General features: G+C 51.9%; 2 protein-coding genes across 3 annotated transcripts; one reads left to right on the forward strand and one right to left on the reverse strand.

Moving 5' to 3' along the window:
• The first annotated feature begins 442 nt into the window (after window positions 1-442).
• On the forward strand, window positions 443-13,079 carry Nelfcd (negative elongation factor complex member C/D). 2 transcript variants are annotated; one of them, XM_006976026.4, is made up of 15 exons: window positions 443-619; window positions 4,511-4,626; window positions 5,185-5,294; window positions 6,486-6,595; window positions 7,428-7,535; window positions 7,946-8,098; window positions 8,242-8,372; window positions 8,938-9,103; window positions 9,518-9,652; window positions 10,014-10,153; window positions 10,833-10,947; window positions 11,271-11,366; window positions 11,911-12,051; window positions 12,353-12,482; window positions 12,564-13,079. In XM_006976026.4, exons 1-15 carry the CDS (start codon window positions 533-535, stop codon window positions 12,596-12,598), a joined length of 1,773 nt encoding a protein of 590 aa, XP_006976088.1. In that variant the 5' UTR covers window positions 443-532; the 3' UTR covers window positions 12,599-13,079. The 2 variants fall into 2 exon arrangements, with proteins under 2 accessions (XP_006976088.1, XP_006976089.1); XM_006976027.4 differs by having other exon boundaries at window positions 456-619; window positions 4,514-4,626.
• Window positions 13,067-25,031, reverse strand: Ctsz (cathepsin Z). Its single transcript, XM_006976028.4, has 6 exons — window positions 24,746-25,031; window positions 24,150-24,313; window positions 18,807-18,986; window positions 14,568-14,718; window positions 14,063-14,228; window positions 13,067-13,457 (listed from the first exon to the last, which is right to left on the reverse strand). Exons 1-6 carry the CDS (start codon window positions 24,892-24,894, stop codon window positions 13,347-13,349), a joined length of 921 nt encoding a protein of 306 aa, XP_006976090.1. The 5' UTR covers window positions 24,895-25,031; the 3' UTR covers window positions 13,067-13,346.
• Between the last annotated feature and the right edge of the window lie 701 nt (window positions 25,032-25,732).

Genomic DNA, 25,732 nt, shown 5'->3' on the forward strand with positions numbered 1-25,732 from the left:
TATTTTTTTTTTTTTTAACACACGTGTATAGGACTACATGACTCCAGGCTTCAGTCATGGCTTTTGAAAGCTGTAGGGTCTCCTCCATTGGAAAAACGTTTTAAGTCATGCTCTGCACTACACCGAGTACTTTTTGCCCGTGGTAAAAGACATTTCCGTGAGCTCTAGACACTGTCCAAGGTAGATTGGTGCTCAGTTGGCAGTTGGTTCGAGGTCTTTATAGCAAGTCGAGGCTAACTTGCACTTACGGGTGAGACCCTGTCTCAAAAAGAATTAAAAAACAAAACAGTGACTTGTGTTGGAAACTTCCTAAAAGCTCTGAAACTATACCAGTTCAGCTCTTGCGACATCCTGCAAGGCGTTCCCTCAGCCCAGCAAGCCAAAGCACAGGCCACGCCCCCTCTATGGCCACGCCCCCAGCCATCTCCGCCTCTCCAGCCTTGCTTGAAGGTAGGGAGAGCGGGCCAGAACCACGCATGCGCTCTTTCATTTGTCGCCTCCCGCGCAGGCGCAGTGAAGACGTACGGCAACTATGGCGGGCCCAGCGCCGGGTACAATTATGTCAGAAGACTACTTCGGGAATGCGCCGGAGTGGGGCGAAGAGACAGACGGCGGCCAGGTGAGAGGGCAGTAGGCGTCCCGCCAGGAAGCCGGTTCTCTGCCTTGTCCTCGCGGCGCCCGCGCCGGCCAGAGCCGGGTACAGGGGGCGTGAAGGCTGGGGTCGCAGCCGGCCTGTTGACCCTTGACTCCCTCCCTGACCTCCGACCCCTGAAGGCTTCGGGCCGGTCCTGCCCCTTTTGGGGGCCTCAGTTTCCCCATGTGCGTTGACTCCAGTGACTCCTGGGCTGACCTCTGCCAGGCAAGAGCCATGGTGCCTCCTGGTCCGAGGGAGACGAGGACTAGAGTGATGAGTGAACGAACTTTCTTTTTTTTGGCTTTCATACAGTTTTGTTTCATTCTGATATCTGGGTAGAACCCAGGTCTTTATGTATTCTAAGTACAATGAGCTACTGAGCTACATCCCTAGGCCCTCAGTAGGACTTTGAAAAAAGATACAAAGTAAAGAAACGGAACACTTCCCTCAAAAGTAGTGAACAAACTCTAAACGCCACACTCCAGCATCCCGGGGGCTGGGGGGTGGAAAGGAACTCTGGTGTTGGACAAACCAACTTTTCCCCCACATTCGGGTTGATTTCATCCATCCTTAGAGGACAGGACAGGAGCGATCTTGCAGCTTCGACTGTCCAGGATTTGGGGTGAGAGGGGGGAGTGGCACCATTCAGTTTCCCGGCAGAGACCTGGCCAGGTGTGTGGTGACATAAGCTTCTCAGGTGCTTCTGGACAGCGTGCAGGGGAGCCTGGGGGGCCTGGGGGTCGGCTTTTTTTTTTTTTTTACAGGAAGCCTGATGAGCTTTGAATGAATTTAGGATGCCGCGAGGTAGACCAGCGGTATAGTCGGTTGTGCGGTGAGGGCGATGGAGAAGAGGAGAGGGATGCTGAAGCTGAGGGAAGGCCTGTGTGGTAGATGGTGGAACTGGGGCTCTAGTCACTGGACACAGCTTCCAGGGCTCCTGGAGAGCTGCTGACCAGAAGGGCTCGTTTAAGACTCTGGGCATCTGTGTGTGTGTTAGAGCATCCCGCAGCCTGTGGGGCCTTTTGGAGGATATAAGAAGTCAGAGTTACCTAATATGGAGCTAAGTGCTTTTGTGTGATATTTCATTCTATGGCTCTGGAGTTTGGCGAAATAAGGTAGAAAGACTCAAAACTCTGCCCAGGCCCATAAAACAAAGGAAGACACAAAGTGATGCCCTTTATGTCTCCTGTCACTTAGGTGACTTGTCACTGAGGTGGTCCAGATGAGAAAAATGGAAGGCGTGGGAGATGGCTCAGCAAGCAGTGTGCTTGCCATAAAAGCATGGGGTCCTGAGTTCGGAAACTGGAGCCCACATAAAAGATCAGGCACAGCAGCACTTGTCTGTAACCTCAGCACCTGCGGGGGGGGGGGGGGGGGGGGGGGGTGTCCCTGGAGCTCCCTTGCCAGCCAGTTGAACCTAATCAGTAAACTGAGTCAGTGAGAGATCAGAAAGTAAACTGGAGAGTGACTGAAGAGGGCACCCAACCTTGACCTCTAACCTCTACACACAGACTCCGTACACACAGGAACACATGGGTAGCTCACACAGACACAACAAAGTATACTGTGGATTAGTTTGGTCGTGGCTCTTTTCCATGTTTTGTGTATGTTGAGGGTTAGGAGTCACAGTCTGGCCTAGATTCCACTGAATTTCAGTCTTTTTTTTTTAGTTTTTTGAGATGGGGTTTCTCTGTAGTTTTGGGGCCTGTTTGGGAACTCACTCTGTAGACCAGGCTGACCTTGAACTCACAGAGATCTGCCTGCCTCTGCCTCCTGAGTGCTGGGGTTAAAGGCGTGTGCCGCCGCCGCCGCCGCCGCCGCCGCCGCCGCCGCCGCCGCCGCCGCCACCACCACCACCACCACCACCACCACCACCACCACCTGGCTTGAATTTCAGTCTTAATGACCCTGGTTTGGCTCATTGACCCTCTTGAGTTCTCCGTGATGAGAGTGATGAGCTATCAGGGTGTCCAATCTGTGACTGGGGTGTCCTGAGAGAATTATGTCACTCAACACACTCATAGATGAGAATGTTCTAGTGCAGTGTGAAAAAACTGGACACCTCTGCAGACTGCGCATACACACATGCACACACTTGCTTCATCTCTCCTTGGCTGTGCTTGGAAGGGAGAAAGTCCAGAGAGTCGGAGGACAGTGGCATGAGCTGGGTCCTCTTTGAGTCCAGATGATAGAAGCTGAGAGCTATTGGTTGACAGACACATAGATTAGTTGGGCTGTAGGTTGTGCTTGGGATGACGGTAGGTGAGCCTGGACAGGTAAGCAGAGTAGAGTCATACTAGATCTTAGATGTTTTTCCCCTTGAAGGAGATAGGAAACTTTAGGCAGCTAGATCGGATGTGTGACTTAATGAGGGTAGCACGATTTCAGGGGATGACAGACGGAGGCATGTGGAGGAATTGCTACAGTAAACATACAAGAAAGAAGGGCCAAACCGGACCCTTGTATGGGAGATGGAATCCGGGGTCTTGCTGGCAGGCTGTGGGAGGGAAGTGAGGGGAGGAAAACTGAAGGTACTTCCAAGGCTTCCGGTGACAGGTGGATGGTGGGAGCAGTCCTTTATTAAAATACCATTTGGTGGGCAGATCTGTTTCCAGGGAAAGACAAGATCAGTTGGACTTCAGGAGTTTGGAGTCCTGCTGGAATGCTGAGTGAAAAGAATAGTGTTGCATGCTTGAATCTGAGCAGTTGAGACAAAGGTCCAGGTGAAGGTGTAGATGTGTGAGCAGGGGCATGGCCTGGTGTCAGAAATATTGTGGGGGTGGGGACAGGGTAGAAGCCTGGCAGTGTTGGTACATGTGAGTGGCTCTCAGGGTGAAGCACAGCCTGCAAAGCACCCTTTACATATGCAGTCAGAAAGAATACATACCAGTCCTCAGAACGAAGTCATCGGGGTCTGTCTGCGCACAGCACATTGCTTTCAGAGAGTCCAGGCCAGTGGGAGCAAAGTTTCTGTAAAGACCACATAGTAAATACCTTAGGGTGTATGGGGCTGTGCCACAGCTACTTAACCAGATTAGGGAAATAGTCATGGGTAATAGTACATGACAGTGGATATAAGCGTTTTTCAATAAAGCTTTATTTACAAGAACAGGAAGAGGGCTCAGTTTGGCTGTTGTTTGCTAGTCCCTGGCCTGGCTTCTACCTCATTATGTCAGTTGCCTGGAGGTTGGTCTCCTAGTTTGTGAATTCCTTCCATGGAAAAGCTTTGTCTTGTATTTTCTAGATTCCCAGCCTCCATGCAGTCATTGTTACAGAGCTTGCTGTTATGATGGCTTTGCAGCCAGGCAGACCTGGGGTCACACAGTCCACCATACCACGTAGTTGTCAGCAGGTCAAGCAGCTTGTGTGGATTCAGCCCAAGACTGTGTCCAGCTCTAGCCAGGCCTGCTGACTTGAGGGTTAGTGATCTTGACTTTCTAAGAGTGACTTGGTGGCTCCTACCGTCAGGATCACTTTATCGGTCTTTGCTGGAGAGCATCATCGGGTAGTCCATGTGGAGTAGCAATGGGGACTGGCTGTTGAGCGGAATGTCAGTTGTTATTCTTGACCCTCCTGGAGCTCAGCTTGTGGAATCCTCACACGTGTTGACTGGTATGGCATCATGAGTGCCTTTGTTTAAAAGGACGCCGTGCATAGTGTACCTGGGTCACCACCATGGGCTGGCCATACAGCCTGCTTGGTGCAGTTCCTGACCCTTTGATGTCGCTGCTTGTCCAGCCCACATCATGAGGTTGTTACAGAGTCAGATGAAACCACCTGTGGGACACTTAAAATGGATGTCATTACACATCATTGAGGCAAGATTGCAGGGCATCTGTATAAAGGAACACCTCTCTGGGCTCTTGCCTTTCCCAGCAGCAGGAAGATGATTCCGGAGGAGAGGATGATGCTGAGGTGCAGCAGGAATGTCTGCATAAATTTTCCACCCGGGACTACATTATGGAGCCCTCCATCTTCAACACTCTGAAGAGGTGTGTGAGTGCAGTGTGCATACACAGGGGCTAGAGGTGTGTGAGTGCAGTGTGCACACTCAGGGGCTAGAGGTGTGTGAGTGCAGTGTGCACACTCAGGGGCTAGAGGTGTGTGAGTGCAGTGTGCACACTCAGGGGCTAGAGGTGTGTGAGTGCAGTGTGCACACTCAGGGGCTAGAGGTGTGTGAGTGCAGTGTGCACACTCAGGGGCTAGAGGTGTGTGAGTGCAGTGTGCACACTCAGGGGCTAGAGGTGTGTGAGTGCAGTGGCACACTCAGGGGCTAGAGGTGTGTGAGTGCAGTGTGCACACTCAGGGGCTAGAGGTGTGTGAGTGCAGTGTGCACACTCAGGGGCTAGAGGTGTGTGAGTGCAGTGTGCACACTCAGGGGCTCGGGAGAGGTTTGTGTGCAAAGAAGGTCATCTTAGAATGGAGGCTTGTAGAGTCCCATGGCACCTTGGAAGAACCTTAAACTTGCCCATGCCTTCCTCCTGCCCTCCTGTTCACCCCGGCTCCTCTGTGTCCACTCAGTGGAAAAGCCGCTCTTTTGCTCTTCCCAGGTATTTCCAGGCAGGAGGGTCTCCAGAAAATGTCATCCAGCTCTTGTCTGAGAACTATACAGCGGTGGCCCAGACCGTGAACCTGCTGGCCGAGTGGCTCATTCAGACAGGTGCTTGAGAGGGGGTCCTTGTCCTGGCCTCTCATCCCTTCTGTTGTTTCTTCTTCTTCTTCTTCTTCTTCTTCTTCTTCTTCTTCTTCTTCTTCTTCTTCTTCTTCTTCTTCTTCTTCTTCTTCTTCTTCTTCTTCTTCTTCTTCTTCTCTCTCTCTCTCTCTCTCTCTCTCTCTCTCTCTCTCTCTCTCTCTCTCTCTGTGTCCACGGCACATGTGGGTGTGTATGCATGTGTGTGTGTGCATGTGGAGGTTCAAGGTTGATTGTGAGAGTCATCTTAGATTGCTTTATTACCTTACTTGTTAGAGTGGGGTCTCAGTCAGTGTGACGATGTGGCTAGTCTCACTAGCCAGCTTGCTGTGGGCCACCATGCCCACCTGCTGTCTTTAAATGGATTCTGGGTGTCCACACTCTGCTCGCAGTATTTGCATAGCAAGCATTTTACGCAGTCATCTCCCCAGATCCTACCCATTCCCCTTCCAGGGGCTGTTAGGTCCTTACAACACTGATAAGTTCTGAGCATTCTTGGTCTCCAAGACCCAATGGCAGAAGGACTGACTCCTCCTGGTGTCCTGAGCTCTGAGCTATGAATCAGTCGCTGGATTTGCAGGTAGCCCGCTAACGGAGTTCTCACCGAGCTGCTTCCTCAACCATGGAATTACAGGTCACACAGTGTGTGCTCAGAGTTGCCTTTCAAGAGGCCTGTTAGAGCCAGCACTAAACGATGGATAATTTAGGACTGGCTCGGTGATGGCTTTTAGCTAATGTGATCAAAACAGAGCCTTACTGTAAATCCACTGAACTGGGTGCAGTGACGTCACTCAAGCGCTGTCCGGAAACCAGCTGCCTCGCCGCTGTCAGGGTGCCTGGATCCAAGTGTGGCTCTTGGCTGCACCTGCTCTCTCCACAGGGGCAGAGTGAACTCTCCAGCTCCTCACCTGTTGGCTCTGGCCCTCTGTCTTTGATGAGTGAGAGTCTGAAGATGTCCCTCTCCTAGCCACACAGAAAGGGTAGCCATCTCATGGACTCCTACTGTTTCTTTTAGGGTCTCACCACTGAATAGATCTAGAGACCATGAGGCGTCCCCTTCGCCACTGTTGTGGTTGGCAGCATCTCTGCGACACTGGCAGGCTGGCCATGCTGTTTCTGTGGGGGGATGGGACTGCGGGTAAAGCTTCTGTCTTCTCTCAGGTGTTGAACCAGTGCAGGTACAAGAGACCGTGGAAAACCACCTCAAGAGTTTACTGATCAAGCATTTTGACCCTCGGAAAGCAGATTCTATTTTCACTGAAGAAGGAGAGGTGAGGAGTGCTGAATTTGACAGCACACCCCAGGGCCTTTGCTAGTTAGTTCTCAGGAGTGGGGTGCTTGCATGGGAGGCTGCCAGTGTGAGGCCAAGAGAAGGCCCATTGCCTCTCAGCAGCTCCTAGGTGCAGGTGTGGGGTCAGAAGGCGGGTAGGGGTCCTCCAAGAAACAAGCACTGATATGGCACTGAGCACACTGGAGATCATGGTGCAGGCCTTGTACAGAGTGTGATAAATACTGCAGGAGACTGGGGGCGGGGGATCCAGGCTATGGGTCAGCCCCCGACGGTAGAGGGCAGGGTAGGAAGGAAGGTGTAAGAAACATCTCAGACTATGCTGCAGCTCTCAGGCCTTCCCTCAGGACCAGCAAATGGTCTTAAGTGGCATTGCTGTGGGAGCCCCACTGTGCTCAGACAGTGGCAGGCAGCAGCCACGAGAGCCCGGTCATGGCACAGCCCATCGCACACGCAGGGGAGCCAAGGTACACCTTTCCATGAGCGGAGCCACCGGAACCTTTCTCCTGCCGAGGGCATTGGGCTTGGCAAGCACGAGCTAGCTGTACATGATGTGCCCACGCTCCGTGGGACTTTCCATGTGTCTCCCAGAAAGCATGTTTCCGCACCCTTCCGAGAAGTTAGGCAGATCTTTCAGAAGCTGTGAACAGGCACCCAGGAAGCCTTCCATTCAGCTAACTGTGTGACCATGGCAAGCCCTGCTTCCCCAGAGCTGGGGACACCCCAGGGTCTCTTCCAGTTGGAATGATTGCTAATGCAGCACCGACTTCCGAGACTAAAGTGAGGTCTGTGGCCCGGCCCTTTGTCTCTGGCAGACCCCAGCGTGGCTCGAGCAGATGATCGCACACACCACGTGGAGAGATCTGTTTTATAAGCTGGCCGAGGCCCATCCTGACTGTTTGATGCTCAACTTCACGGTGAAGGTAGGGAGAGCCCTAGAGTCCAGGAAAGAGGAGGAAGGGTACGCTCTGCTGTCTTGGCAGAGTTCTGGGTGGCTTTTCATCTTCTCGCTTTTGTCAGCCTCGCACAGAGCAGGGGAAGCAGAGAACTGGTGTCTGCTTCGATCAGCATTGACTATTTCAAGGTTGGGCACAGTGGAGCTTAGATTGTACGTGTGTGCTCAAGGGCCTCGGGCAGACGTGACCTATCTGCCTCTTCAGACACCAAGAGACTGAGTCTGGCCAGTGAGCACCTCGCTGGTCGCCCAGCAGGAGGCACAGGCAAAGCTGGGGTCAAGACCAGTGCTCACTTGGCTCACTCACTACAAACTGGTAACCACTCTGAAAGGTGGGGAGCCCAGGTGCTGACCCTTGGCTTTCGGGTTATATGGCAGCTCATTTCTGATGCGGGGTACCAAGGGGAGATCACCAGCGTGTCCACAGCCTGCCAGCAGTTGGAAGTGTTCTCCAGAGTGCTTCGGACCTCTCTAGCCACAATCTTGGACGGAGGAGAGGAAAACCTTGAGAAAAATCTTCCTGAGTTTGCAGTAAGCCCCTGTGAAAGTCAGGAGGAAAGGGGCTGCCCCGGGTCAGGCTGCAGGAGATGCCCCCTCTAAGCATCTCCAGGTCATAATCCCTTTTGTCTGCATTTATCACTATGACTGACCTTGGTCTCCCTGCAATCTTCTAGAAGATGGTGTGCCATGGGGAGCACACATACCTGTTTGCACAGGCCATGATGTCCGTGCTGGCCCAGGAGGAACAGGGTGGCTCTGCAGTGCGCAGGGTCGCTCAGGAAGTCCAGCGCTTCGCCCAGGAGAAGTAAGATGTGCTTCTGCGTGCCCTGCTCTTCCTTCTTCCTCAGAAAGACTGTGGTCCTAGTCCGCCACGGCTCAGGCTCCAGCTCAGTCAGTTCTAGTCAGTTCTTAGCCGTGCAGCTGAAGTCAGTGTAGCTTCTGGTGCTCCGGCCTAGCAGAGTGCTGTGCTGATGGCCCTTTGCTCCAGACGTGGTTGCTCTGCTTGGTTGGGTGTGCACTTGTACTTGCGTGTGCTAGGAGACCTCGGCAGCAGACTAGCCCTGGCCTGATCTCCAGTGCCCTGCTTGTTCACGGAGTCCACGGCGCTTCATTTCCTGCTGCCGAGTCTTTCCTAATGAGGTGTGCAGGGTGTGTGGTATGCAGGGTGTGTGAATCCCCGTGGAGGTTACAGCTGCATCCAAGTCTCTCGCAGCTCACTGTAGCTGTTGGTCCCAGGGGTCAGTCAGTCAAAAGGCGAGTGACCGAACTGTGGGAAAGCACAGGGTTCCTGCCCGCTCAGCATTGAACATTTAAAAGTGAAAGGAAAGAGAAAGCTCTTAGTGATGGTGTGTGTGTGCCTTTCCAACCAGAGGCCACGATGCCAGTCAGATCACGTTGGCCTTGGGCACAGCTGCCTCCTACCCTCGGGCCTGCCAAGCTCTCGGCGCCATGCTGTCCAGAGGAGCCCTGAATCCTGCAGATATCACAGTCTTGTTCAAGATGTTCACCAGCATGGACCCTCCTCCTGTGGAGCTCGTAAGCTGCCTACACTTCAGTGAGGCCAGGCACCCCACATCAGGTGTCGGGTGGTTTGGGGAGGCCTCTGAGTTCCCTTCATTCTCTTAAGGCCTTGCTTGCTGGTCCCAGTGAAAACGGTTTTTATTGATGTCGTTAGAGACGAGGTCTCACTCTGGCCCAAGCTGGCCTCACACTGGGCCAGCTATCTTGCCCTAGCTTCCCTGAGTGCTGGGTGTTATAGGTATGGCTACACCTGGCATAAGCCCTCCTCCCAACCTCTCTGGCACTACTGGAATTGAAGCCAGGGCCTGTCTCGCTCCGGGCACATCCTATGCCATGGGACTCTGAGTTTCCATCCTTCCCTCAGCCTCACCCTATCAGCACCCGACAGCCTCCCTCCTTGCACCCACTCCTGAGTGTCCCTCCTCTTAGATCCGGGTGCCTGCCTTCCTGGACCTGTTCATGCAGTCGCTCTTCAAGCCAGGGGCCAAGATCAACCAGGACCATAAGCACAAGTACATCCACATCTTGGCCTATGCCGCGAGCGTGGTTGAGACCTGGAAGAAGGTACTGTCGGTGCTGAGAATGTGTGGGCCTCAGACAGACCAGGGGCCTCCTGGGCTCTGGTGCTGGGTGGGGAGTTGGGCTGCAGGAACTCTCAAGGCTGGCTGCCCAGCACTGGCAGTGTCTTCACCACTGTGCACGAAATACCGAAAGAGCTTGGGGCCTGCAGGAATTGTGTGGCACCTTTCACACTGGGACTGACGAGTGGGATGAATCTGACTCCCCTGAGCCTCCCAAGCAGCAGCCTATGATTCCTGGCCTCATGGGCTGTGTGACTATGCAGTTGGACAGTTGATTGACTTTTGACTCTGGACAGGGAAGGGGCCACACTCCCGTCCTCACTCACCAGCTTGTGTGGTTTCAGAACAAGCGGGTTAGCATTGGCAAAGACGAGCTGAAGTCCACGTCGAAGGCTATAGAAACTGTCCACAACCTGTGTTGTAATGAGAACAAAGGGGCCTCGGAGCTGGTAGCCGAGCTGAGCACACTCTATCAGTGCATTAGGTGAGTGTGACACTCCCCCAGCCGGTCCCCGCAGTGCCGAGTCCTCATGTTCCCGTGGTTAGACTGTGTGTGCTCATGTGGAGAAAGCGAGAAGAGCTTGGGTTTCTCATTCCTAAACATACGTGGAGAACTGTAAGCAGCTGTGGCAGCATGGGTGCTTTTCAGGTGCTTTTTGGCCAGAAAAATCTGTTCAGCAGACCCTCACAGAGTAAAGAAAGGACATCCAGAATTAGAAAAACTGAGTTAAAGAAGTGTTCATTTGTGGTAAAAATGTTAAGCCAACAAGCATTGTCTGGACAGAAGTGATTTGTGATTAAGTACATAAGTGTGTCTTGGGAACTGCAACCTCTTAGGCTCATTTCTTGGGGACCGAGAAAGGGTCTGAAATAAAAGTAACCGTGAGCCCGGGCCGCCAGGCGCCATGCTCTGCATTGATGATTGTTTCCTTTGTGATTAGCGGAGTGGTTTGAAGGAGCTGAGAATCAAATCCCTTGAGAGGAGCTGGTCTCATCAAACCACTTCCGCCATGAGCCGCTCCTGCAGGGCAGAGGGAAAGGAGTATCGTGTGTCCCCAGACTTGGTCTGTTCTTGCTTCCCGACCCTTTATTGCTCCTTGGTGTATTGCGGCCTCATTCCCCCACTCTTGGTCAAAGGAATCCTGTACCTTGTCTGCCTGTAGGTTTCCCGTAGTGGCGATGGGTGTCCTGAAGTGGGTAGACTGGACCGTGTCAGAGCCAAGGTACTTCCAGCTACAGACTGATCACACACCAGTTCACCTGGCTTTGCTGGATGAGGTAAGAGGGCGGGAGGACCACCTGAGAGGTACACAGTGGTCTGTGTCTTGGACCTTTGTCCCGATGTGAGGTTAGTAGATACTCTCTTTGGAGCTGGTGTTTGTGTCCCATGTGAGGCTATCCTTTTAAGGACCTGGTTTCAGTGACTGCAGATGTGTTTATCAAGTGTTATCAGAAGAGAGTCCTAGAAGCTGACAGGTGCTGTCCCCATCAGTGGTAAGCCACCTTGGGTGGCTGTGACAATCCTGTACATTCCCCGTGTGCTGCTAGTAAGCCCAGAGAGCCAGCAGGTGCCTCAGTGATGCGACTTTGGCTATCCACAGATCAGCACCTGCCACCAGCTCCTGCACCCCCAGGTTCTGCAGCTGCTTGTTAAGCTTTTTGAGACCGAACACTCTCAGCTAGACGTGATGGAGCAGGTGAGCTGTGTAGATGTAACCAACCGTCTTATTAAATAAGAAACACAGAGCCAATACAGAGATGAAAGCCAAGAGGTCAGAGCAATGGCTAAGAGCTAAAAATCTTACCCTTCACTGTCGCTGTTGCCCTACCTCTCCGAAAGAGACCCACTTCCTGTGTCTGTCTTTTTGTAGTGTTTCTGTTCTGCCTTCTCATTGGTTGTAAACCCAACCACATGACCTGCTAGTCACTGCCTGTCTGTATAGACCTCCAGGTCTTCTATGGTTGGTATTGAGACTAAAGTGTGTCTCCAATGCTGGCTGTATCCTTGAACTCACAGAGATCCGCCTAGCTCTGCCTCCCAAGAGCTGGGATTAAAGGCATGCGCCACCACCACCCAGCTTCTGCTAAGGCTTGCTATTAGCTCTGACCCCAGGCAACTTTATTTATTAACATACAAATAAAGTCACATTTCAGTACAAATAAAATATCACCATAGAGCTGAGTGTCAGGGCTAGGAGAGTGCCAGCTCTGATCTGCTCCTTTGACCCTGCTCTTCCACAGCTCGAGTTGAAAAAGACCCTGCTGGACAGGATGGTTCACCTGCTAAGCCGTGGCTATGTGCTTCCTGTGGTCAGTTACATCCGCAAATGTCTGGAGAAGCTGGACACTGACATCTCACTCATTCGCTACTTCGTCACTGAGGTCAGTGGCACCTGGGCTTCAGGGGTTACTCCTTCCACTAGCCCAGCCCTTCTGCCTTGACGTCATTCGTGTGGTTCTCAACTCTGAAACCCATGTTGACACTGATGATCTATTAAATACATCTCACCTGTGGGACCTCGGCTGTGTCCCCTGTCCTTGGAGTTGGAGGCTGGGGTGGCTCCAGAGAAGCCCCGGGGTAGGGAGGGCCATCTCACACTGCCTGCCACCTCACTGCCTGCTGTCAAGTGCCATGCCCCACACCAGCAGGTACAGTAACCCTGAGGTCGGTCTCCCTCACTAGGTTTTGGATGTCATCGCCCCGCCATATACCTCGGACTTTGTGCAACTTTTCCTCCCAATCTTGGAAAATGACAGCATTGCGGGCACCATCAAAGCAGAGGGCGAGCACGACCCTGTGACGGAGTTCATCGGTAAGGCTCCTAAACACCCTTTACCGTGACGGCCCGCCCCGCTCCTCACCCTTCTAACCCAGTGCCCGTGTTCCTGTACAGCGCATTGCAAGTCCAACTTCATCGTGGTGAACTGAGAGCATCCAGAGCTGAAGCAGAACCTGCTGGGCCCAGCTCAGGAGGACCAGAGACCTGGGTCAGGATGCTGCTTGTCAAGAGACTCAATCAGCCTCCATGAAGGAAGCGGGGTGTGCTGGGAGGGAGCAGGCAGCTTTTCTTAAAAGGACTGTGTTCACTGTGCCCAGGAGAAGCCACTAATGGTGGGCAGCCCCCTCTTTGTTGTCAGTGTGGCCCTGCACCACGTCACATGCAGGAGTCAGGTGTATGCACCCCCGGGAAGGAACCCAGTAGGCCTCGGGGTAGTGAGGATCCAGCAGCTGGGACACTTCCATGAATCACCCTTAGGGTTTTTATGTAAGTTTTCTACCAATGACCCAGGTGGTTGGTTGTTTTATTGTTTCAATTTGCCAAGAGCAATGATGGGTTGAGCTGTGCGTGTCCTCCTATGCTGTTCCCATGTAAATAAAGCACACAGGCTCAGTGCCTGGGGGGAAGCCAGTCACTTTATTCATCACTTAAGTAATTTAGAATTGTTTCCCTCTCCCTTGGATTCCAGCGTGACATCAGAACTGTTCTTGACCATGCTGTCTTCTCCAGGTGGCTGAAGGCAGGATGAGATGTGGTCCCCCTTACATCTCTTCTTGGGTTGGCTTCTGCAGTCCACACACTCTGGTCCTCGTGTCCACAGCACTGCTTCTAGCTGTCCAGTGTCCATAGTCACCCCATCCCTATCATGGTTACAGTGTTGCGTCTAGAGACGTCTACTTAAACAATGGGGTCCCCATATGTGCAGGCCTCCTCGATGGCGAGGTTGTAGCTGGCACCTACCCCTCCCTTGTAGGTGCTGGTCACGATCCTCATCCAGCCCCTCTCACCCTGTAAGAAGCAAGAACGTGGCATTAGTGCCTCGGGACACATTCCTCTGCTCACCCCTCTGTTTTGCAGACCCAGGCCCTGCCCTGTAAAACCTGCGAGTCCAGACAAAGCTCTGTGACTCAGTCCTCTCGGTCAGTACTTAACCATGAGTGTTTCCCTGTTAAGACCCCACTTGTGGCCATTTAGTAGACATGGCCGACACCGCATCACTTCAGCGTCTTCCCCTTGGCCCTGTTTCAGAGTGTTCCTGTGCCTGGAATGGTTAACAGTTAACACTGTGTCCTAAAAACCACAACCTGCAGTTTTCCTCCCCTGGACTTCTGACCTAACTCAAAAGTATTCCTGAAAAAATGTGGCCGATCACCATCATCAGGACCACTTGGCCCCAGCCTTGGCTGTGGAGTAGTTGGGTTGCTCAGGCTGGGGTTTGGGGAGGAACTCGGGATGCAGAATACTCAGAGATGCACAGGGCAGCAGTAGCCCTGCACAGCTCAGACCCCAGAAGTAGCTTATGTTCTGATGAGAAAGCTGGAGCTAGCCCTTGCTCAGCTGCTGGGGAGAGGTGTGGACTCTGATCTGACCCTAAGAAAGGGAAACTGTCTTACCCAGGGTTCGCCCCACGAATTGCGGACAATCCAGTACTCAATCCCATCACTGCTAACACCCCAGCCAGCCACGGAGATGATGTGGTTGATAAAGGTCTGGTCCTGATGCTCAGCATAGATGCCTCCGGAATAGTTAGCCATCTTCTCTGTTACCATTATCCCGCAGCTGTGAAAAACCATCGGTCAGTAATGCGGGAAGCACATCCGCACTTGTGGGTGGCACTTGGGTCACAGTAATCTGAGTCCTGCGGTAGTGATCCCACCAACATTCCAGACTCACCACAGCCAGGCGCTTCTCTACCTAACTTACACAAAGCTCCCTGGAGCAAGCAGACTGGCTAATAGCTCAGGTTTACTTCTGTAAAGCCAACATCTGTACAGGCAAAGAGGGTTATGTGGTGCTCAAGCTAGGGGATCAAACTGCCAGGTGGGAAGGGTGAACAAGACACAGTTGCATGCATGTGTACAGACCCGGATGTGGTCTCACTGAGGACCTCTCGCTCACCTGATGGGACCATTGGCGTAGATCTCTGCCATCATCTTCTCCCTACCTGAGAGGGAGCCATAGTCACCCACTCTCCAGAGGGTGTAATTCTGGATGGTGTGACACTCCTTGAATTCGGTGCAGGTTCCACACTGGTTAAACTTGTCACAGTCTAGAACACAAGAAGTCAGCATGACACTGTCCCCTCATTAACCCACTAATGAAGCCTACCCCATTCTCTCCACTTTCTAATTTAGCCTGGCATTCATTAGCTGATAGCGGAGGCCATCCCGCTCTCAGGTGCCGTTTAATTACGCGCTCCTCTCAACTGCAAGGAGTGGTGAAAAGCCTCCCCCGGGCTGTGGCAGAACAGAAAGAACAGACTTTGATTAGTACATAGTAGGCACTCTGAAGTTGCCCTTCTCCTCTGCTGTAAAGGCTGGGAGGAGGACCTCACAGCATGCTGTAATTGAAAAACGAGTGCAATCACACTATTAAAATGTAACCAGATGATTCCACCGCTGGCTAGTGACTAAATAGGCCAATACACTTGATTTAAAGAAATGCATCCTCTTGGCTTCAGAAATATCAGAAATATCAGAATTCGGGTTACAGGAATAGCCAAAGCAATCCTAAGGAGCAAGACCATTGTTTGAGGCGTCTCAGTACCTGACCTCAAATTGCACTACAGAGCTAGAGTGACAAAGACTGGTGCTGGCGTAGAAACAGCCAGACAGGCAGACAAGATAGAACCTGGGAATACCTGACAAAGCTATGCCCCTGAATTCATGACAAAAGAGGCATATATTGGAAAAAGCCTATTTAACTAATGGTGCTGGGAAAACTGCATATCCACCTAAGAAAAATAGAATTAGATTTGTACCTTTCATCCTGTACCAAATCCATTCACATTGGATCAAAGACCTTAATTTAAAACCCGAAACACAAAGTTCTAGACAAAAATATAGGGCATACCCCTCAAGATATTAGGGTAGGCTAGAACTTTCTGAATAGAACACCATAGCATAGGAATTAGCCCCAAATAACAGATGAGACCACTGGAAAAGAAAATGTTTCTGTACAGCAAAGGAAACACTCAGCAGAACACAAAGCCCACAGGAGAAAATCTTTACCAGCCCAACTTCAGAGGAGGGGTTGATACCCAGAGTTTACAAAGAACTACAGACTAAATACCAAGGAAGTAAGACTGCCAATCAACAAATGCTGTGGGCTGGAGAGATGGCTCAGAGGTTAAGAGCACCGACTGCTCTTCCAGAGGACCCCGGTTCAATTCCCAGCACCCACATGGTGGCTCACAACCATCTGTAATGAGATCTGGCTACACAGAGAAACCCTGTCTTAAAAAAAAAAAAAAGGATTTTTTTTTTGGAAAAAAGGAACCCTTATTCACTGCTGGTGGGGGTGCAAATTAATACAGCCATTATGGAAATCAGCTTGGAGATTCCTCAAAAATTAAAAACAGAACTACTATATGACCCAGCTGTTACACCCCTGCACATAAACCATGAGAACGCCATCCCCACCATGGTGACACTTGCACGTCCATGTTTATTGCTGCTTTATTCACTGCAGCAAAGAATCGGAATCAAACTAGTTGTTCATCAACAGGAGTGGATAATGAAAATGTGGCACATATAAAACTCAAATACTATTCTGAAGAAAAACGAAAGCACAAAATTTGCACAAAAAATGAATGGACTTAGCATTTATTATTTTAAGCAAAGACCCAAACTCAGAAAGAAAAAACAAAACAGTTCACCTTCAAATGCAGATCCTAGCCCATAATGTATTCAGGTATGCAAATAAACAAATGCACATGTGTACAACATGTGGAAAGACAAGAAAGAATTTAAAAAGGGCAAAATGCTTGCTAGTGGCATCATATCTATAAGACATTTTGTTTAAGTCCTTTGAATGTCCTTTCAAGGAATCACACATTTGTTTTTTGTTTTTGTTTTTTTCTTTTTCGTTTTTTCAAGACAGTTTTTCTGTGTAGCCCTGGCTGTCCTGGAACTCACTCTGTAGACAAGGATGGCCTTGAACTCACAGAGATCCTCCTGCCTCTGCCTCCTGAGTGCTGGGCGTGTGCCACCACCACCAGGTGGAATCATACATTTTAAATACAAAAATGTGCCCTTGATAGGCAGCATCCTCATGTGATTTCATAAGGGGCCATTGCCTCACTGGGGGATCTGAATTGTAAATTTTATTTTGTATTGAACACTCCTGTAGGGCATAGTTCTTTTATTTAATGAATACCAAACTTGTATTCATTAAACAAGAATTTTAGTTGTCCAAATAACAGAATGAGAAAGTTGCTAAAAGTATGTTGATAGCTGGGCGGTGGTGGTGCACACCTTTAATCCCAGCACTTGGGAAATAGAGGCAGGCAGATCTCTGAGTTCCAGGCCAGCCTGGTCTACAAAGTGAGTCCAGGACAGCCAAGGCTGTTACACAGAGAAGCCCTGTCTTGAAAAAACAAAACAAAAACAAAAAAGTTGATAATAATCCTAATTTTATTTATGAGAATGCCTGGGAATAGTGATTTATTGTACCAGAATCTCAAAGAGTAATATGCTAGGAAGTTGGAAATACTCAGAAACCTGCCATTTTTCCACTGTATGTTATAATTTTAAAATGTATCACTGTTGCTGAATAAATGAACTTGGTTTTTAAAAATGAAGGAAAAAAAAAAAAAGAATTAGGTTTAAGGACTGGGGAAATGCATCAGTAAAGTGCCTGCCATGGCAAACTTGAGGGCCTGAGCTTGGATGCTCGTGAAGTGCCCACATAAAGTCAGCCTGGTGGTGCTTGTCTGTAATCCCAGCCCTGGCTGGTGAAGTCTTGTGGCTCTCTGAAGTCTGCTTGCCAGTCAGGTTAGCAAAATGGATGTGCTCCAGGCTCAGTGAGAGAACGAGGTGGAGCGTGACGGAGGAAGACACCCCTGAGGCTGACCTCTGTGTTGTAACTATACATCTGTCCAGACCCTTCCGAGAGGACAATAAACTTCTTGAGGATTACATCATCAGTTCCATTTGTCTCTCAGACACCAGTGCTCAGTGTGAGGTACACCAGGAACATGGCGGCCCAGGGGCCACATCTGTTCCTACAGACAGAGACTGATGAGTGGTTCTAATGAACCCAACCACCTGTGAGTCTGGGGAGGACCAGAGGGACCTAGCTTCAGCTGGATGACACCAGTTTGGGGTGGAGGAGGAAGGATAAGGCCCCAGGGTCATTTCACAAAGCAGTCCTCTGCCTTCCCTGCACCCTGCATCTGTTCCCCTGGCGGGGTCTCTGTCACTTCTGGGTTTACCCATCCTTGACAAAAGACTCACCCAATCAGGCCAGAGAATTCTTTCAATTCTTGGTGGTGAGGCAGCAAGGTCTATGAGGTAGGCAAGGGAACACCATCCACACGGTGGTGAAGAGCGGCCAAGTGCCCTCCAAACCTGAGTCCCTCACAGCATCCTGTTGCAGCCATGAGGGAGGTCTAAGGATCAAAGCTTACAGCCACAAAGGATGGATTTGGGTCCAGGAGTTTCCTTTTCTTTGGTTTCCATAGAAAGTAGCCCCAAAGGGGTGTACCAACCATGGATTTCTGGGCCAGACTGCTCTGCCCATTCATGATCTGTCCAGGACTGCTGGGGCAGGAACCAGGCTGGTGCTACATTTCAGCTGGGCAGGCTAACGGCAGCTCAGAAAGCATCCACCTGCTCTCAGCTCCAGATCGTGGGAAAGGGACGCTTCCTTCCATCAGCTGCTTACCTGTACCGCCCCCTTATAAAAGGCCCATAGAACCATCCAAATGCCATGTATGAGAACACACACACCATATCCAATCCTGGCTATAGGGGTGTTGCTCTGCTTATGTATTTATTATCAATCCTGGAGACTGAGCCTAGGTCCTCATGTATGGCAGGCAAATGCTCTCTCATTGAGCTACATCCCTAGTCTGGAGTGCTGTTCTTCTGGTTTATCTCCATGATGAACTCAACAACTCAACCATGGGCTCCAACTTTCTGTTATCCTAACGCTAACCCACCAGGTTCAGAGTGGCATCAGATAACCCTGGTGTCCGTGCCAGGAACCACCCAGCTCTTCCTGGGGGCTTCAGTCTCCACCCCCACAGCATCCCAGCCACAGTATGACAGACGTGGCATACATGGGCTCTCAGCTACTTTCTCGGAAGAGGAACATAAAGGTGTACAGCAATGTGGGAGCCCGGGCAGAGCCTACCTTGGTCTTTGGCCTGGTAGTTGTTGCAGGTCTCATCGGGGATGCCGTGCTTATGAGCATAGGCCCACACCGGGAGGTCGTTGCCTCCCTCACAGGAGCCAGCATTGCCGCAGTCGATGACGTTCTGCACTGAAAGCAGGGTGGAGGGCCACGCGCCTTTCCTCTTGATGTTGATGCGGTCTGCAACAGTCAGCACCCTGGTCAGCACCACCCAATCTCCCCACAGGCCACAGGGTTCTGCCCACTGGTTCTTCTATTGTGGGGGCCTCAGCTCAACTGTGGCTTCAAAACCATGCTCTGGTCTTCCTTGGGCACCATGATGTCTATGTCTGCAAGTGTCATGAGGCAGGGCCAGATCTGGAAGTCCCAAGAAGCACCTGCCAGGGCACCACTACAGGATGGCAACAAGACCACTTGTGTAAGGAGGCTAGAGACCAGATACAGAAGGCTGGTGTGGGCATCCCCAGGGAAAGGCACAGCCTAGGGAGCCAGATGAGTCCCAGTGAGGGCCAGACATCAGAGCTCAGTGCTCATGTGCTAGGCCCACACACTAAGGGGCAGCTAGAATCATCACAGCATCCACTAGGGGATAGTGACCTGCATCCTGAAAGACCACCTTGCTCTTCACTCTCAAGCTCTCCACACAACACACACCAGCCACGCCCCCCAGGCCTTGTCTCCTCCAGCCTCCTCCACTCACTCCTCCCCTGAAGCCAAAGTCTATCTTTGTTTTCCCTCCATCCTATGGACTTCAGCTCTGAGTCACCTCCCACACTCTCTTCCACTCTAGTCCTGCTCCACAAGGCTGCCATCTAACAGCACAGAACCTTCTAGAACCAGCCCTCATACCCTGCACACACACACACACACACACACACACACACACACACACACACACACACACACTTGATGACCTCAGAGAGCATATCACTGAAAAACTCAAAAGCAGATCTTGTCTTATCACCATTTAGACCCATTTCTATGCCCAGAATGTACTTCCTGTGCCAACGACAGGCAGGCTCCCAGCTGCCCAAGGCACATGGGCCCATCTCCTGTCTCCTTACCCCAGCTTGGCTCCCTATAGCCTTTCCCGGGCACATCCCCAGCAACAGTTCACCTCTCAATGAGGGGCATCCTCAAGCCCACAGACCTGCCTTCTCCAGAGTCCAACCCAAGGCCCCAGGACTTTATGCCTTGCCTCAGCAGCATGAGGTGGGATCCACACTGTCTGTATATCTCTCTTTGGCGGCCCAAGCTGCTCTTGTCCAGGTCCCTATCTCGACACCACCCATCCATCCCAACCCCTCTCCACCCTCATCTGACTGCCTCTTCCAGAGGGTCAGCAGAGGGGCCACTCCAGCCTTCTGGAAGTACCTGGGATGTCTCTTCTGCATTCAGCCCTAGCAGTGTGTTTCTTAAGGCCTTCTGAGAGCCCTTTCCTCCTCTTCCCAGGTCTTTCCCTTCTGGTGACCTCAGCTAAGGCCTGATGGCAGTGACTGGCTGGATAGCCTCAGGCCTGGCGTCTTCTACATTTGACGTAATGTCTAGTTTCAACCTGACCAACTACCTGGCTCCAGAATTTGCAGGCTTCTTGAGATGACCTTTCTACACAATCTACCCTGCCTCTTCTGACTTGGCTTCCTTTTCATTATCAAATTTCCATTCACACCTTCTGTGTGCTGAGCACTGTTCAAGCCATAGAAGCAAGCCAGCAAGGGCAAGCTCTGCTCTGTGGACTTGTGCCACGGCACAGGAGAAGGCAATGGGCAAGCAGAACAGTACAGCAAGGAGATGTTCTGGGGAACATCCAGGGGCTAAGGTATCATGTACACAGGGCAGCCTGGGAGAAGGCCTACTGTGGTTTGAATGAGAATGGCCCCCATCTTCTCACATATATGAATGCTTGGTCTCTTGTTGGTGAACTGTTGGGGAAGGATTAGGATATGTGGCCTTGTTGGAGGAGATGTATCACCAGCCGGTTGGTGGTGCAGCAGCAGCAACAGCAGCAGCAGCAGCAGCAGCAGCAGCCCACGCCTTTAATCCCAGCACTTGGGAGGCAGAGGAAGGCAGATCTCTGTGAGTTCAAGGCCAGCCTGGGCTACAGAGTGAGTTCCAGGAAAGGAGCAAAGCTACACAGAGAAACCTTATCTTGAGAAAACCAAAATAAAAAACAAAAACAAAAACAAAAAAACCCCACACAAATCCTTCAAACACTCCTCCACTGTTGGTGGGAATGTAAACTTGTACAACCACTGTGGAAATCAGTATGGCGGTTTCTCAGAAAATTGGGAATCGATCTACCTCAATACCCAGCCATACCACTCTTGGGCATATACCCAAGGAATGTTCAATCATACCACAAAGATACATGCTCAACTATGTTCATAGCAGCACTATTTGTAATAGCCAAAACCTGGAAACAACCTAGATGCCTGTCAACTGAAGAATGGATTAAGAAAATGTGGTACATATACACAATGGAGTGCTACTCAGCAGAGAAAAGCAACGACAGCATGAAATTTGCAGGCAAATGGATGGAACTAGAAGATATCATCCTGAGTGAGGTAACCCAAACCCAGAAGGACAAACATGGTATGTACTCACTCATAAGTGGATTCTAGATATGAAGCAAAGAACAATCAGACTGCAAACCACAGAAGCAGGGAAGCTATATGGCAGGGGGGGACCCTAGAATGACTGTGGCTTAGAATAAGTTTTGGTTTTACTATAACTAACTAAATAAATAAATAAATAAAAAAATAAAAAAATAAGTTGTTAAAAAAGAAAGAAAAGAAAAAAAAACAAAATAAAAAAATAAAAAGCCCACATCAAGCCCAGGTCTCTGCCTCATGTTTGTGGATCAGATGCCTCAACTACTGTTCCAGTGCCATGTCCGCTGCCATGTTCTCCACCATGATGGTCATGGACTCACCCTCACCCTCTGAAACTCTAAGCAAGTCCCAATTAAATGTTTTCTCAGTTGCCTTAGTCATGGTGTCTCTTCACAGCAAGAGAACAGCAACTAAGATGCCATCCAAGGAGAGAAGTGTGAGGACATGAGGAGAAGAGCAACTTGCAAAAGAAGGTACCTATGCCTCACCTGCTGGTGTGAGGACAAGATGGAGGAGGAGCCAGACTGCAGGCTTCCGAGGTCAGAGAAGGACCTTGTCATTGGTCTAAGTGGAATCCTGAGATGGTGTCAAATAAAGAAATGCGACGGAACTCAGGTTTAACAGACTTATTCTGGGAATCTCTTCTCTGAGACCAGAGAGGAGCAGGGTGCTGGGAGAGACACCACCTAGTTCCTTCATTAGACTGGTGGACAACCAAAGGACCCGTGACCGGTTTGTAGGAGCAACACAAGATGAGAGTCAGATAACCTCTAAGCTTCTCCTGAGTATCCTCAGGGCAAGGATGGGGTGTTGGTGGGTAAGACAGCAAGGATGGCCTGAATGTCTGGGGCCAGCGGATGGGAGCGGATGGGCTCAAAAGCGAGTCTGGGGAAAGGCCACACTGGGAACAGAAGTCAGATGTGTGGGCAGTGAGGAAGGAGGTAGGGAGGCGGAGACAGGGAGTGTGAGACAGCGAGGGTCCGACTTCACCCAGTGGAGGAGGCCGGGGTACACTGACTCCTGAGTCTCGAAAGATGACAAAGGGTGGAGTGGAACTGAGGCAGATGAAGGCCCCAGGGCAGAGAAGAGGAAGCGGGAGGCCCCAGAACACCCAACAGGAGCAAGCAATGGGATGGTCACCTACTGGAAGTGACCGATGAAGGGATAAAGATGACCTCCAGTGATGAGGACAGGTGACCTCATAGAGAGAAGCGTGGATGTTTAGCCACCCAGAGATGGCCAGAGGCAAACTGGTTCCACCGCTGCCCCGCTGGCACTTGGCCAGGGCCCTGTGGAAGTCCCCTTTTGGTGTCTGCTCAGAGAAAGAGGAAGTAAGGCCTTGCCTACTACTGAAGAAGATGTCAGAGATTTAGGAAGAAAGGATGAAGCAGCCATTTTCCCCGAGACACTCCACTCTAGTAACGGGAAGGTGCACCCTCAGCAGGGCCTCGAATCCACCTAAGAGGTCCACGCCCACCAGCCCCCAGCCATCCTCCCTACCCTGCATCATTCTGCACCCTCCTCAGGCACCACAGACCTGCTGACCTGTTCTGCTCCCCGTCACCCTCACCCCGCCCTGTGCTCTGCTGAGAAGGTCTTTTCACTTCCCCAACGCCAGCCCGCGACCCCATTCCTAAGTGCTCCGGACTTTGCTCTGGTCCTCCGCTACGGCCTTCCCCACACGCCCTGCCTACCTGACGAGCACCTCTTGACCTTCCCACACTGAAGCTTCTCGGGCCTCTTTCCTTCTGCCTCCTTCTCGGGGGTTGGCAGTGCATCCCAGACCCCAGAGGTGACTCCACAACGTGACACAGCTACACCTGGCTAGCTCTGCACCCTCAGTCTGGGAACCCCTCACCCTAAAGAGAGTGTGCAAGCAGATGGGTAGAACCCCAGCTGTCACTCATTTCACAATGGAGTCTGGGAACTGAGAGCCAACTGGCAGGCAACAGGACTACATAAGCCCTGCAGGCGTGGGTGCTGCCATTAAACCGTTACTAATCCTCAACCTAGGCTCCACCTACAGCAGGCCAGGCCAGAAAGATACCAAATCAAGAGAGAGGACACTGCCTGTCACACTCCCGCCAGGAGAGTCCCTTCCCAGGGGCTTCCAGGGGCCACCTCTGCAGATGGCAAAACTGAGTCTACATGCTCGAGGCTGAATGGCACTTCCTGGCTCCTGCTTCCTCTACCAAGGAAGGGCAGGCACAGCAGCCCTCTGTGCAGTCCTCAGTGGGGTTCTCTCTTCCTCCTGCACCTTCTTCTTGCCCCTGTGGTGGCCAGGCTAAGATTTAAGGGAGAGAGCTGGCCATTTCAAGCTGGGGACCGTCAATCCCAAATACCAACTGCCGGTGAGAAGCAGTTTCACTTCCGTGACCCAATGCAGGCCGTCAGCTCGGTGATTTTGCAATGCTGCTTCCATCTCGGTGGCTGAAGTCACAAGTTCTGGGGGAGGGGGGTACCCAGGAGCCACTTGTCACAGGGTTCCAGTCCAAGCCTGTTCCACAGAGGCCCTAAGTGGGCCCACAGGACAGAAGTCCAGAATGACACAGTCACATCACTCTGGCAGAGGAAAAAACCCAGCCTGAATCCTGGTACAGATTCGCAGGGCCCTGGAGCCCTGGGCTGTGGCTATCATGGCTCACCTAGAGGCAGCTCCGATGGTGAAGGGCAGCCACCCGCCCTGTCGGGGCCCTGCCCTGAGCTTATCCTGGAGCCCCAGGCCACCCACCTGCCATGGCACTGGTGCTACCGTGGGCCCAGCAGGAGCCACAGTACTGTGGGATGTGCTGGTTCCTGGTGACGCTGACGTAGTTGACACCATCCACATTTCTCCAGTCCCAGGACTTGGGGAGATCCGAGGGGGACAGGTACTCATGCGGCCGAGGGTAGGTCCTGGGAAGAGGTTACCATGATGAAAATCAACCCCGGAACACCTGGGGCCTCCCCTCCCCCACCGGGGCCACAGACCCAGGCAGTCCTCCTGGGACCTTCTTCCCTTTCCCCAAATGTGGGAGTTTCAGAGCTTGTCCCTTCCATCACCAGAAGGGCCACCAGCAGAACTCAGCACTATTGGAGGCTGACGGTGACAGGGCATCTCTGAAATACCCTAGTGCCTACCAACTAAGGCCAGAGAGGTAAGGATTGCGCAATCCAGCAAACACCAAAGCTCTCCGGATGTGAAAGTCATCCCCAAAGGAAGGGATGAGATTTCCCAGGCCTAAGGAGGCAGGGTGCCCAGAGAGAAGCAAGGTCCCGGGTGGCAGGGGGCGCGCGCCTGGCCCAGAAGTGTGCCCTCTTCCTCCCCAGACACAGCCCGGCGCCCACCTTCGCCCCAGCTGGGCCAGCTGGTCCCCGCGCAGGGGCCTGTAGCAAGTCTGGCCCGGGCGGAAGTAGAGACTGGCCCGCGCCGCGCCCGCCAGCAACAGCATCAGCAGCACCAGCCGCGGCTGCTGCACAGACCCCGACGACGCCATGCTCCTGCTCCTGGCCTAATTGGATCCTGGATCACGCGCCGCACCTTCGACCCCTTGACCTGACCTGAAGACCCACGCGCTCCGGCCGCCCCGCCCGGTCCTTTAGGAGGCGCCCTAGTTGGACACACCCCGGGGGCGGGGCCTTCCCGCTGCTCCTGCCCCGGCCCCGCCCGACAGCCCCCAGGGCAGAATCTACTCCCCAGGGATCAGCCTGATCAGCAGAACTTGGGGCCATGAAGGAGGTCCTACAACCAGACCCTGGATCTGACAATGTCACCGGCCACTGTGATCGCTTGGACTGACTGAGCACAAACTTAAAGAGACCCAGGCATTCCGAAGCAGGATAGGGCTCTGCAGGCTTCCATGGCCCACCCAGCCCAAGATTCTTCTGTCTCCCAGTTGGGGAGTGATGATGCAGTTTTAGGCTAGACCTAGAAACACACAGAGATTCTGCGAATCCCGAAGAACGAGGTATGGGTCATCCCAGTCTGGACCCTAGCCTGACTTTCTGAATCCCACTCCCCCAAAGGTTCAGGCTCTTCTTCACAGAGAGGGAAGGCATGATCCTTCTAGAATTATTCTTAAGGGAAATGTTCACTTGGCACATATATCGTGAGCCCCTGGGGTTCTGGCAAAGGGTCCCCGTAGCCGGATTCTTCCAAGATGAGGAACCGAGGAAGAAGTGGAAGCAGGGTCTGGGTTTTGTAATTGAAGAATTTCCCCTTCCTCCTGTGCCCTATGAGTTATAGTCAACAGCCCCAGGCCACAAAGCCATCTCCTCTTTTCTAAGAAAAATCTGCTAGGATTTTAGCTCAGGATCTCTCCAGACAGTGGCTGT

The sequence above is a fragment of the Peromyscus maniculatus genome, chromosome 4 (assembly GCF_049852395.1).
Source record: "Peromyscus maniculatus bairdii isolate BWxNUB_F1_BW_parent chromosome 4, HU_Pman_BW_mat_3.1, whole genome shotgun sequence".
Lineage (NCBI taxonomy): Eukaryota > Metazoa > Chordata > Mammalia > Rodentia > Cricetidae > Peromyscus > Peromyscus maniculatus.